This window comes from Thrips palmi, unplaced genomic scaffold, assembly GCF_012932325.1.
Source record: "Thrips palmi isolate BJ-2018 unplaced genomic scaffold, TpBJ-2018v1 HiC_scaffold_18, whole genome shotgun sequence".
In the NCBI taxonomy this organism is placed as follows: domain Eukaryota; kingdom Metazoa; phylum Arthropoda; class Insecta; order Thysanoptera; family Thripidae; genus Thrips; species Thrips palmi.
In genome coordinates, this window is record NW_023144627.1 from 13,734,236 (window position 1) to 13,747,160 (window position 12,925).

General features: G+C 57.3%; 1 protein-coding gene across 1 annotated transcript in view; it reads right to left on the bottom strand.

Annotated features, from left to right (window-relative positions):
* Nucleotides 1-915: 915 nt before the first annotated feature.
* LOC117644727 (furin-like protease 2) overlaps nt 916-12,925 on the bottom strand; it is a 102,145-nt gene continuing 90,135 nt past the window's right edge. The window contains exons 18-20 of the mRNA XM_034384341.1: nt 9,124-9,157; nt 8,680-9,015; nt 916-1,129 (exon numbers count right to left, since the gene is read on the bottom strand). Of these exons, the coding sequence (XP_034240232.1) occupies nt 916-1,129; nt 8,680-9,015; nt 9,124-9,157 (584 nt within the window). The remainder of the gene's footprint in view (nt 1,130-8,679; nt 9,016-9,123; nt 9,158-12,925) is intronic.

Below are 12,925 nucleotides of genomic sequence, written 5' to 3' on the forward strand. Positions count from 1 at the left end.
ACACTAAAACTGCACAGTGTTGGTAATAGTGCAGGGGTCGCGCTCTGCGGTGGAGAGAAAAATTAGCGCGCCGAGAGTAGGCGACGACCACGACGCCGAGCCGGGTTTTCCTGCTGGGAAGGGGATGGGGGCGGAGATGGCGTGGAACAGGGACGTCCGGGAGTGGCGAGAGAAGGCGTGAGTGGGAGCGAGAGCGAGGGGGTGGCGCGGGCCCCGCCGGCCTGCCGAGAACACCATGGGGCTCCGCCACCGCCGCTCTCATACAGGATATGAGGGGAATATTTTTTTGATTCAACAGGGGACGGGGCGGGGTCGGGCCACGGCGGCGGGGACCTCACGAGGGTGAACGACGTCGTCAGGCACTACCCCGTGCAGCCCGGGGTGATGTGCTCACCTTTCACCCCGCCCCGCCCCGCCCCGCCCCGCCACGATCCAACACCTGTAGCGCACGGTACGCCCTCATCGCTTGTGATAAGGCGCACCCCGCCCCGCCAGGCGTGTCAAAAGGTAGCGCTGAAGGACGTTGCAGCAGCAGCGTGTCCCCGGGGCTCCTAGTTATATTCCAAGGGGGGCGGGTAAGAGCGCGCCTTTTTTTTATAAAATAGTGAAAAAAAAAAAACACGGCCTTGCCAGAGGCGTCATACCTGCGGCAAGGTCAGTTCAGTGTGGAGCAGTGGTAGCTCCCGTCAGCTTATCGGTTCCCATCCCGAACACCGAAGTAAAGCAGGAGGCTGCTTGTCACAGAGAAGTGCAACCAATTTTTTTAAATTTTAAAATGATTGTTTTTTTTTTAACTTTTGTTTTCAATTTCAAAATTTTTGTTTTTAAAACTTTTGTTTTTATTTTAAAATTATTGTTTGTCAAACTTTAGTTTTAATTTTTTTTTAAATTTTTTTCGCACTTTTTTTTTCAAACTTAGACTAGCTTACCGTCGCAGGAGCGGCACGAGTGGTGGCAGCGTGTGCAGCCGTACTGCGTCTGGAAGTGGCCCTGGGGGCAGTCCGGGTGGCAGGCGCCGCCCAGCAGCTGCCAGCCCTTGGGGCAGGACACGCACTCGTCCTTGCGCGGGCCCACGCAAGTGGCGCAGCTCAGGTAGCACGCCGAGCACACCCCGCCGTCCGAGTAGTAGCTGCAACACAAAGGCGCCGACATGAGACCCCACGGTAAACGCTCCGGGAGATTAAAAAAAATTAAATGAAGCTAGGGCACAGGTAGGAAGCACCAGCACTGAAATTCAGCTCAGGGACTAAAAAAGAAAAAAAGCACCGTGACTTTCAAGCAGCACAAGTCTGGTGCATTCACAGTGATTAGAAATTCGGGCCAAACATTACCGTTACATCACAACAACTACACTGGGGCAAAATTTCTTCCCTCTAACTTCATTTCACAGTAATTTTGTAAAAAAAAAAAAAAAAAAAAATCCAATGCTAATCGCATTGCAGGGTGTTCCCAGTTTCATAACTGGTTTAAAAGTAAGTTTTGAAATACCAATAAAAAGGAGTCCTAGTTTGGGAACGGTATTGCAGCAAAGTTTGTCAAAACAGTAACAAATGTGTAGAAATCATCGTTTGGCCTAACTTTAGGCAGCCACTGCGTCTAATCTAAGGCGGCTAATCGTTCTCCCTCAACGGGTGGGTGTTCTTTGGGCCTTACTTTAGAACACCTTTGTTACGGAGTGCGATTAGCCGCCTTAGTTTGGGAGCGGTATTGCAGCAAAGTTTGTCAAAACGGTAACAAATGTGAAGAAATCGTGGTTTGGGCTGACTTTAGGCAGCCACTGCATCTAATCTAAGGCGGCTAATCGTTCTCTCTCAACGGGTGGGTGTTCTTTGGGCCTTCCTTTGAAACACCTTTGTTACGGAGTGCGATTAGCCGCCTTAGTTTGGGAGCGGTATTGCAGCAAAGTTTGTTGAAACGGTAACAAATGTGCAGAAATCGTGGTTTGAGCTGACTTTAGGCAGCCACTGCGTCTAATCTAAGGCGGCTAATCGTTCTCCCTCAACGGGTGGGTGTTCTTTGGGCCTTACTTTAGAACACCTTTGTTACGGAGTGCGATTAGCCGCCTTAGTTTGGGAGCGGTATTGCAGCAAAGTTTGTCAAAACGGTAACAAATGTGAAGAAATCGTGGTTTGGGCTGACTTTAGGCAGCCACTGCATCTAATCTAAGGCGGCTAATCGTTCTCTCTCAACGGGTGGGTGTTTTTTGGGCCTTCCTTTGAAACACCTTTGTTACGGAGTGCGATTAGCCGCCTTAGTTTGGGAGCGGTATTGCAGCAAAGTTTGTTGAAACGGTAACAAAAGTGCAGAAATCGTGGTTTGAGCTGACTTTAGGCACCCACTGCGACTAATCTAAAGCGGCTAATCGTTCTCCCTCAACGGGTGGGTACTCTTTGGGCCTTCCTTTAGAACACCTTTGTTACGGAGTGCGAGTGCGGTTTGTAAAACCAACCGTTTAGCTGGTCACAGAATTGAAGAAAACATGACAAGTCAACCGCAGCCTTTAGAAGCATGCCAAACAATCCAACCTCAGCAACAATGAAGGGGCAGTTTCAATGCGCGACTACTCTTTTTTTCAGTCTCGCGATTTTCGAAAGGACGCAGACACCGAGAAAATTGTTGCCAACCCACGAAAATTAATTAATTGCGTCTTTTCTGCTACGAACGTTTTACCAATGACGGATTTCAAAGATGTTCCAATGTCAGGACACAGTGCAATGCGCTAGCATTGGCATTTTCGAATTTCACGGCGTGTTGATTTCTTTTGATGGGTCACTTTAAATTTTGACAGTTGGCATGATGGTGTCGTGTCGTTGCCATGGCGATTTTTTTTTCATGTTTTAACCATTTTCTCAGAACACAGACAATTTCTTGTCACTTTGATGAGCCAGAAGGTTTAGTTTTGAGGAGTGGTACATTTTTTATTTGAACCATTTTTTCATATCATGAACGGTTCTGGTTTTCGATTGTTGCAAATTTATGTTTTTCGCGTTTACGGAAAATTTCCACGATAAATTTTCAAAAAAATTTGGAATTTTCGTTTTTTTTATAGTTGAAATAGTTTAGCGTTGTTTATTTGAAAATCGAAGAGGGGGGGGGGGAAGGAATCCACGGACCTCGGACAATAGGGGTTCTTGGGAACCCCTAAAAAAAAAAACTTTGGTGTACTGTGACCTTGGAATTCGGGCGGCGTGAAAGGAGACGGGCAGGGCGTTGGCCGTGACGTGCCCCGGCAGGTGAGACGACCGCCCCTCTCTCCCCCCCCCGCGGGGGTCGGCCCACAATAAAGAGGCGCCAGGGATTTATTGTGGGCCATCCCCCCCCCCCCGGCCCGCCCCTGATATAGATGTTTATGGGGTTGTCCTACCTGACCCCCAGCAGCCCGACCCCGGGCCGGGCATCCCTTCAGGGTGGCCGGCGAGAGTAAAAGTGCCATTACACATATCGTGTTGCTGTGTGTGTGTCTGCTTGCTGTCCCGGCACGGTGGGCCAGAAGGCCGGTGGAGGCGGTCAAAATCCCGGACGCGTTTTGAGCTCCAGAGTCGCTAAGTGGGGAACGTGTGACCCCACCAATGGATTGCTCTCCGAACGAGGAATCCATTGGTGGGGTCACACGTTCGGCTCGTCCCATTTAGCGACTCTGGATTTCCAAAACGGGTCTAACGGCCTCCACCGGCCTTCTGGCCCACTGTGTGGCCGGCTAGCCGTCGCGGCCTGCAGACCCAGTGCCGCCGGGGCGTCCGCGGGGGCGTTTCCAATAGGCCCCCGCCCCCGCAGGGGCCTCGGGCCTCTCGGACCGCCGCGCGTTGCGACTTGTAGTGTAGTGTATTTCCCCCTCCCCCCTCCACCACAACAACAACTATGCCGGCCTACTCCTGTCGGGTTGTCGGGTCGCGGGCAGCACTGCGCGAAGCACGGCCCAGGCACAATGCCACAACCTCTCTATTTAATGCAGTTGATTTGCTGCGCGGCCCGCCGGACGCAGGAAACACGGAGCGTTCGGGCAAATTATTTTTTCATCGTGCTTGTCCGGACCGCTATGCGTGCGAGATACGAACACACGCACGCACACACACACACACATGCACGTTCGGTGAATTGGAATCCTTGCTGCCCGTCCGTGTGTGCCGATCTCGATGCTGATGAGTGCGAGTGTGAGTGGAACCGAGCGGGAACGTTTATAAACCATGAACCGCCGGTTGAAAATTGACCGGTAACTGATAGAAGGTGGAAGTAGACTTCTTTTTTTTTTCAGTGAATGATTGACGCAAAAGGTGTTTTTCTTTTTCGCCGCCGCCGGCGTTTTTCGGCCGTACTTGCGGGCAGCATGTCGTTGTTATTTTTGGGCGCGACACTCAGCCGCTTGTTTATAAAAGTTGGCGGCCTGTTTGAAAGGCGGAGCACGGAAGCCTGCGCCCTGCGTTTGGCTCCGCGTTAGCGCGGCCTTGTCGCGGGGCGCGGCGCGGCAGTACTATGCAGGTACAACGCACCATTGTTTGACAAAGTTCTAGCGGCGCAAAATCACCCCGCATGCCTTCGCGCCCCCGCGGCCCCCGCGGCCCCCGCGGCCCCCGCACTGCCTGCCCTGGCCGCGACACCGACCCCGGGGACATGAGTTGGAGGGGCAAAAACAGAAGGGGGGTGGGGCTGTAGTGTCAGGGAACGGCTTTGGCGGCGGCGGCCCCGAGTTTAACCGCCGTAGGGGCACGGCGCCGCGCAAGGCGAGGCAAGGCGCCAAAGCGGCCTTGGCGCGACCTTCTCGGAGTCATTCGGGGGAAACTACCTGAAAAGTGCGTGTGGAATCCAGGTCGCCCCCGGCCGCCCCGGGCCCACACTGGCAGAGACGAACGCCGCGCCGGAGGCGCCAGAGGCCGCCGTTTTAAACTTTGTTTATTTTTTTTTCAGCCACTCATGCCGCCTACCGGCGGCGTCACACTGTAGGCGCCGAAAGCCACTGTGAGGATCGGCGCCTCCCGTGTCGGCCGTGTCGGTGTCCTTGGAGTCGCGCAGCGTCGCGCAGCCCCGACAGTCTCACCCCCTGGCCGCGCCGGCCTCCCCCCGCGTCCTCGCGTGGCAGCGTGCCAAATGCACAATGATGTTGGGACCGCCGAGTGTCGCCCCCACCCCTCTCCCCTCACACCGTAAACTTGGCCATCGCGCCACCATGCTCTCACAGCGTCACCCGGGGCCGTCGTCGCCGTCGCCGCGTGGACACAGATACCCGTCGGTGGAAAGCCGCAGCCGGAGACACGCGCACGGCCGACAGCTCGGAACCGTTATCTCTCACACACGCACACACACACAGACACACACACGGAAACTCACTCTCACGCACTAAAGCCAATCCAGTCAAACTTTAGCCGGCGGCGCGGCATCTGCTTGCCTCCAAACTGGGGCGCTGCAAACCGTAGCGAAGCAGAAGGGGGTTTCGATGGCGCGTAAGATATATGAGCAGTGCCGTTTGTTCCCCCGCTCCGCCCCGAACTAAACTCGCCGTGCACGCGCACGCACGCACGCGCCGCCGCGTCGTGTTACTTTCAAGTTTCCGTTCAAACTACACAGAACAAATGCCCCGCGGCCACACACATCATCAGTGCAGGCCGACCTGCCAGAGATATGCAGCCCGGCTCCCCTATCGCTTACTTCGGCCTCGCTCTCCTTCCCTACGCACTAGTCTCTTACAAAAGACAATCACGATCAAGCTTTCTAAAAAAATCTCATTGACGCCCAGTTTCCAACAGACGAGGTACTGCTGGGTCTCGTCTGGTGCCCACATCACACGGGCTGGCACGCGTGGGGTGGCCTGCGACACCGTGGGACGACCCCGGCTGCGTCCAGCTGACCAGAAGGACGGAGCAAAGCTTAAAAAGGGCTCCGGAAACTCCTCGCCGGAACGGAAATACACCCAAGTCGTGGTGTAACACCGCAAAAATTCGACCACTTCAAAATTTTATTTCATTTTAGCATGTTTCCGAGGGTCACTTGTCGTTTGCTTGAAACTATAGACGCGTTTTGACTTCAATTTTAGTCCTCAGTGACTCTTTTTCTCCTCAAAACTATTGAACCAAGACCCATTTTGGGAGCAGTACAATGTGGTTCGCACATCAAATTAAGTATGCTTCGGGCTCAATTTTGTCTGTATTTCTAATTTTCCGCGTTCGAAACTCATTTCGCGTTGCCACTTGATCCCCCATTGCCCGCAGCCGAGCCCGGCAATTTATTTTTCTCAAGGATCATCTCTCGGATCGCAATATGGCCTCGCTGTCATGTCCGTTTAGCCGCCATTACCATTGTGTTGTGCCCTTTTGTGCGTCTCGGCAGCACAGCAACGCTCCTTGGCTGCTTTTGTGCGCCTTGAGGCCCGCCAGAAGAACACCCCCCCCCTCCCCTCCCCCCTCCCCCTGGCCGCGCCGCCGTTCCGAGGAGCCTCTTCGTTTGTTTGTCCTTTAAAGTGAAAATAATGGAAAGAGGCGGGAGAATGTAAACCTGCTGGCACGGCGTCACGACAACCGTTGGCGCGAAGAATGAAATTGCACGCGAATATTCTGGTGGCGCTGCTCGAGACCACGAGGGGTGGGAAGGGGGCCGGCAGCCTTGCGGGAAAGTGTTGGGAAGCTGGAGCCAAAAAAAAAAAAAAAAAAAACACACCCCAAAAAACTACTATTTTTTTTCAAATTTAGGAGAATTTTTGAAAGCGAGTTTTGGTTTGGTTCTCGTGGCAGCGCTGCCACCACGCAGTGCTCTGCCACGCCCTGCCGGCCACTACTCGGGCAGGGCCACTCCGACGCCTGAATAATAAAGTAATGGTCGCTCAAGAGCGGATGTCTGCATGGGACAGTGTGGGCGTAGATGGGGCCTCAGCCGGCCACAGGGGCGCGGTGGTGGGGGGACATGGATTTTAAGCCTCGGCGTGCTACCAGCGGTGCTGCCACTCTCGAGCAAACAATGAACCCTTTGGTTTCGACAGACAGCGTCGATATTTGAAACCGCTGTTGGCGCTTTCTGCAGTTGAGTGCCTTGCAGTGTGGTGCCTCACAGTGTACGGGACGCCGAGGCGAGGGACGGAGTTGGGAAAGAAAGGCTGCGAAACGCTCAATTAGAGCGAGACTACGGAGCGCGCGGGGCGGCCCGGCCGGGGGTCCTAATCAGGTTATAAGGTCAGTTCGGTTCCAAAGCTTCACTTAGCGCGCGCCATCGGCCGCCGGGCCGCCAGCATGCACGGCTGACTCACTGGGATTCGCAGGGCGAGTCGGAAAATGATTGCAGAGAAGCTTCCCCCTCTCCTTCCTCCCCTCACTCGCACCCATACGGAAGGCCCCGCGAGTGCGAGAGAGACAGATGGACGAATCAGTCTGCCGCGCTCCATTCCTTTTGGCGCGATAACAAGGCGGCGTCACAGCCCGAGCTGTCAGCCATTTTAACGCGCTGGCCGGGCAGACCGAGCAAGCAGGCAGCCTTCGCATCGACAGCGCCAGGTTGGAATCAATTAAAAGCGTGAAAATGACAGTCAAAAAAAAAAACAAGAACAAAAAAGCGAGGCTGGAACAGGCGTCAGATCGAAAACACGAGAGCAACAGCAACAGGCACAGGCCAGTGCCGTTGTCTATGTTGATGCGAAAACAAAAAAGAATGACATCTTTCCGACATATTTTCCCGCCTTTGCGGTGCTCGCCTCTCCCTTGTCGCATCGAGGCCTCGCTAATGCAAACGTCGATTATATCGAATCGGCCTTCGAGCTCCGCGTGGCTCCGCGGGGCTTCGCGCTGCGGGGCGGCCTGAGTGACGTGACAGCAGCCATTCGGTTTGACACACTTCCAGACGCGCTCCCCGTGTGTCGGCGAGGGTGCGGACCTCAGCCAGAATGCTGTTCGGATCTAGCCGTCCCTCCACTGGAAAGCGAACACACTGCAAAGGGAGTAAGGCAATTTCGTGCGTAAATTTCGAGCACGGGACATTTTTCACACAAATATGTACAGCAAGATCGCATGACTTTGAACGAAATTTCGTCAAAATTAGTGCGTGTGTGTGTGTTAGAGAGAGAGAGAGAGAGAGAGAGAGAGAGAGAGAGAGAGAGAGAGAGAGAGAGAGAGAGAGAGAGAGAGAGACCGCGAAAGAGGGCGAAAAGGGTCGAGGGCGCGCAACGGAGCGGCCGGCCGGGCGAGAGGGCGAGATACACACGGGGAGATACAGAGAGCGAGAAATTAATGTGTTGGTGTGCGCGGGGATGCGAGCCGGTCCGGCCCTGTGTGCGTGTCGGTGTGTCGGAGGGTGCGCGCATTGTGCGTGTGTGTGTGTGTGTGTGCGCGCGCGTAATCAGTCTTCCGTGAGGTGCGTCGTGCTTGGCCCGCAACTCCAGCGGCGAGGCGTTTACAAAGCGGTTCGAGGGCGCTTTAAGCTAGCCGTGAGGGCAGGGCGGGGCGCACAGTGGGCCAGAAGACCGGTGGAGGCGGCCAAAATTCTAGACGCGTTTTGAGCTCCAGAGTCGCTTTACATGACTCGAGCCGAACGTGTGACTCCATCAATGGATTCCTCGTTCGGAGAGCTATCCATTGATGGGTCACACGTTCGATTCGAGGCCCATTTAGCGACTCTGGAGTTCAAAACGCGTCTAGAGTTTTGTCCGCCTCCGCCGGTCTTCTGGCCCACTGTGGGGCGGGGCCGGGCGGGGCGCTCTGAACTCACCCGTCAGCGCAGGCCACGCGGCACTGGCCGCTCTGCAGCTCCAGGCCCGGCGCGCAGGCCGTGCAGTTCTGTCGCGACACGCACGCCTTGCAGGTGTGGGGGCAGCGCGCGCACGTGTTGGCCTGCTGGTCCTGCTGCCGGTCCTGCAGGTAGGCGCCGTCCGGGCAGGCCGGGTAGCAGCGGCCCGCGTACAGCATGGGGCTGGCGGCGGGGCACGACAGGCACGCGTCCGCCCCCGGGCCGTGGCACGTCAGGCAGCCCGCGTCGCACGCCGAGCAGCGGCCCGACGCCTGGTTCAGGTGCTCGCCTGCAACACACGACACTGCTAGAGCACGACTGCCAAAACGAAAAGACACTAAACTGAGGGGGTTTTTACTCAGAGGCATTTTTGGAGAAAAGTGACGAATGCCTCATAAAGTCTGAACGGGTGCATGCTCAAAATACTTGGTAAAAATCATACAATTTTCTTTGACTGTCGCTGAAAAAAAATTAGTCATAATTTCAGAGTTTGGGTTGAGGAGGATGGAGAGTGGAAGGAGTGAACAGCTGATGAAGTGGATGGAAGACAGGGAGAGAGAGAGAGAGAGAGAGAGAGAGAGAGAGAGAGAGAGAGAGAGAGAGAGAGAGAGAGAGAGAGAGAGACGGAGAGCTGGGCGGAGTGAAAGGTTGATGGAGTGGAGGCGCCAGCAGCGAGTCCCGCAAAGGGTTGAAGGCAAGGGAGGCTCCAGGCTCATTCCCAGAAATAAGGCGCCTTCTTTGCTTCCCCTGGCTTTGCCTCGCCTCGCCATCTCAGTGCCTCGCCGCGCTCGGCTCCCTCCGCCCCGCGGCCCGCGGCCCGCGTCATCGCCCTACCTACTCATTAGCACCGTATTATCATCAAAAAGCCGAGTGGGTCCGGTGGGAGCAGCCGGGGTGGGCAGGGCGGGGTGGGCAGGGCGGGGTGGGCAGGGCGGTTCGGGCAGGCCCGCCAAAACTTGGAAAGCCGCGTGCTGGCTGCTCGCAGGCCTGCGCAGGCCTCCACGGATGGCTGGTCAGCCGCTGAACCGCGGCGCCGGGAATCGGCGGCCCGTTCCAAAGAGTGTCCCTCCGTCTCTCTCGCACCCCTACGGTGCGCGCCGCGAGTGCGAGAGAGACGAGACGATTTGCTTCGGAATCGCTCGGCTCGGCGGGGAGAAGTCGAGGAAAGAAGCAATGGAGGGGGAGGGAGTGACTCCCAGCGGCATTTTCGATCCGCCACACCTTGCCATCACACTAATGCCCGCTCCGGATTCATCAACACGTCGTAGCGTGCGGCCCCGGCACGCCATCGACACCACACTGCCCGCCCCTTCCCTCTCCGAGAACGCCGTCCCCGGAGGCCAGCGACACTAGGGCACTCGTCGCACAGTGGGCCAGAAGACCCGTGGAGGCGGACAAAACTCTGGACGCGTTTTGAGCTCCAGAGTCGCTAAATGGGACTCGAACCGAACGTGTGACCCCAAGAAAGGTTTGCTCTCCGAACGAGGAATCCATTGGTGGGGTCACACGTTCGGTTCGAGTCCTGCTTAGCGACTCTGGAGCTCAAAACGCGTCTCGCGTTTTGGCCGCCTCCACCGGTCTTCTGGCCCACTGTGCGTCAGGGAGCCGCGCGCAATCAAAACGCACAATCAGAACAAGAAGGCCGTCTTTTTCGTCGCCGTGGAAACGACGTCATCAAAACACGGACCCGAAGTACCGACCGGGGCCCCGAAACACCTTCGGACTCACTTTCCTCGTTTTTTCGTGTCGTTTTCTCATGTTTTTTTTCGTGTTTTTCCCCTTTTGCCGCGAGTATTTCGAGGGTGTCGCATCAGGCGGGGTCACGCCCGCTAATGCGATGCCGCCGATGCCGGGCCGGGGGACTCGCAGGGACGCCTCGGGGAGCCGCTTGACACGGTACGGCTGAATGATGAGGATTTAACGTCCATTTAATAGTGCAGTGAACACCTCCGGGGGCCGCCCTGCCCGGCCCGGCCCGCCTATCGCGCACCGTCGTCGGGGGAAGGGGCCGAGCGAGAGTGCGGCGGATTATACCGAGCTACTAATGGGCACAGAAAGGATCTAGATGTATATGGTGGGTGCCGACACCGCCACCATCTTCACACACACACACACACACACACACACACACACAGAGTAACGCGCGCGGGTATAATTACCATAATGGGATCGCGCGTCAAACCTTTTAGGCAGCAACCGTGTGTTTCATTCGGTGCCGCAGCGCACGCACACACTCGCTCTCTCTCTCTCTCGCCCAGGCCCAAACTCTCTCTCTAGCTATCTCCCACAGAAACTCACCCCCTTTCTCTCTCCCACACACAGGCCGTTATCACGCGCCAAACATATCCGCGCTTGTTGGTGTTAGTGCGGCGCGGCGGGGCCTGGCGGGGCCTGGCGGTCCGTGAGGCGTTGGGGCGTACGCCGCGAAGGGACAGGCTGGTTCGGCAGGGCTGGCGCCGGGGCTGGCACTGCTGAGCTGCCTGTGCCGGGCCGGCCGGGGCTGCCGCGTCGTCTCCAGAGAGCTCAGCCCGGCTTGCTCGACTAACTCCTATTTCCCCAACACTTCCCCACGCGGCGTGGAGTCGAGGTGCGGACGGGCCGTGCCGGGCTGCCGGCATGCGAAACCAACCCAATCGGCCCGCTCACTCATTTACCGTTTATTTGTTTACTGAGAGAAGGAACAGGTCGTCGTGCCTCGCTCGGACGCGGCTTATGAGTCGTTTGCATTTGGCCGGATTATGTGTGGACGCTGCCACACTTGTGCAGCCTCAAAGCTCAATTCCGGGCCCGGGACTCCCGCAGGGACGCCCGCAGGGACGCCGAACCAAACCCAGAATAATTTCCACCGCCACCCTGCTCTCGGGGACTCGGCGGGCCACATCACAAGGCGTCAAGCGAGGCCCGAAGCCGCCCGAAGCCGCCCGAAGCCACCCGAAGCCGCCCGAAGCCGCCCGAAGCCACCCGATGGCGCCCGAAGCGGGATCTCGAAGCCACCCGAGTGCAAGATGAACACACAGCAGGAAGCCAGCAGGTACTTCCAGTCGTTGTCGGCGGTCAGCCTCGACTGGATACAGCCCCACCAGCCGAGGCACAGCCGAGGCACGGCCGAGGGCACGAACTGCAATCTGCGTCCGAATCTCGAACCGCAATGAGTGCAAGCGAGCTTGTGGGGCAGCGCGCTTTCCTCGGAAGCGGTCGCCAGCCTCGAGCAGAGAGTCGGTAAATCACTTTGGCGAGTCCAGCGGCCTGGCCGTGCCGTGCCGTGCCGTGCCGTGCCGTGCCGTGTCGTGCCGAGCCCAGCCCAGCGCTGCGCTACCCGGCGGAACGCTAATGGCTGGCTGCGTGCGAGGCAGCAAGACCGTCGCCGTTTCGGACGCAGCCCTTCTGGTGTGGCGACGCCCGAGGTACCCGAGAGTACCGAGCCGCGGCAACCCAAATGCGCCAAACCAACGCGAAGCGTGCAATCACAACCACGAAAGCCGCCGGAAAAAAAACGCCGCTGAAAGGTATCGAACCCGTGACCTGCGGCACGGAAGTCAGCCGCGTTGTCCGCTCGGCTAGCGGCGCAATCCGCAGAGCCCAGCATTGTCACTGCTTGGCATGTCAGCGCGGGGGCTTAGCGGAGGGTGGCCGGGGAATAGATTACCCGGCATTTCGGGCGGGGCGGGAGGAGTCAGGCGGGACAAAGGCTGGACGGAGAATTCAGCGACTCTGATTCGGATAAGCGGAGCGCTAAAACAAATCTGGCAGACTGGAGGCGGAAGGGAAGGAGGAGGGAGCGTCACGGAGGAGAGCACCGCAGCCAAGCGGCGTTTCGGCGACCGCGGGCTGTGACGGAGTGACTCGAATATTGTTCCCAGTGTCTCGCAACGCCAACTCTCAGCCAATGGAAATGACTCCCCGACTTGGGGGAACGCCGATGAAGGGCCCGACCCGTATAAAGCACAACCTCGAGGTCATGGTCATCAACTGACACCCAGGACGGCGACTTATTTTTGTTTCCACGCCACTGTACTCGAAAAACCCAAACCCAAACAAATCCAGCGGCCTAGATACGAGAACGACCTCCCTGCCGTGTTGTCTGGATACCGACAACTGGGCCGCTGGTCGGGCAGAGCGGGCAGAGCGGGCAGAGCCAGGAGACATTGTGGGGCATGGCTTTCACAAAGCCTGCCGCCGTGCCGGGGCGGTGGGGCCCGCGGTGGGGCCCGCGGTGGGGCGGCGGCGG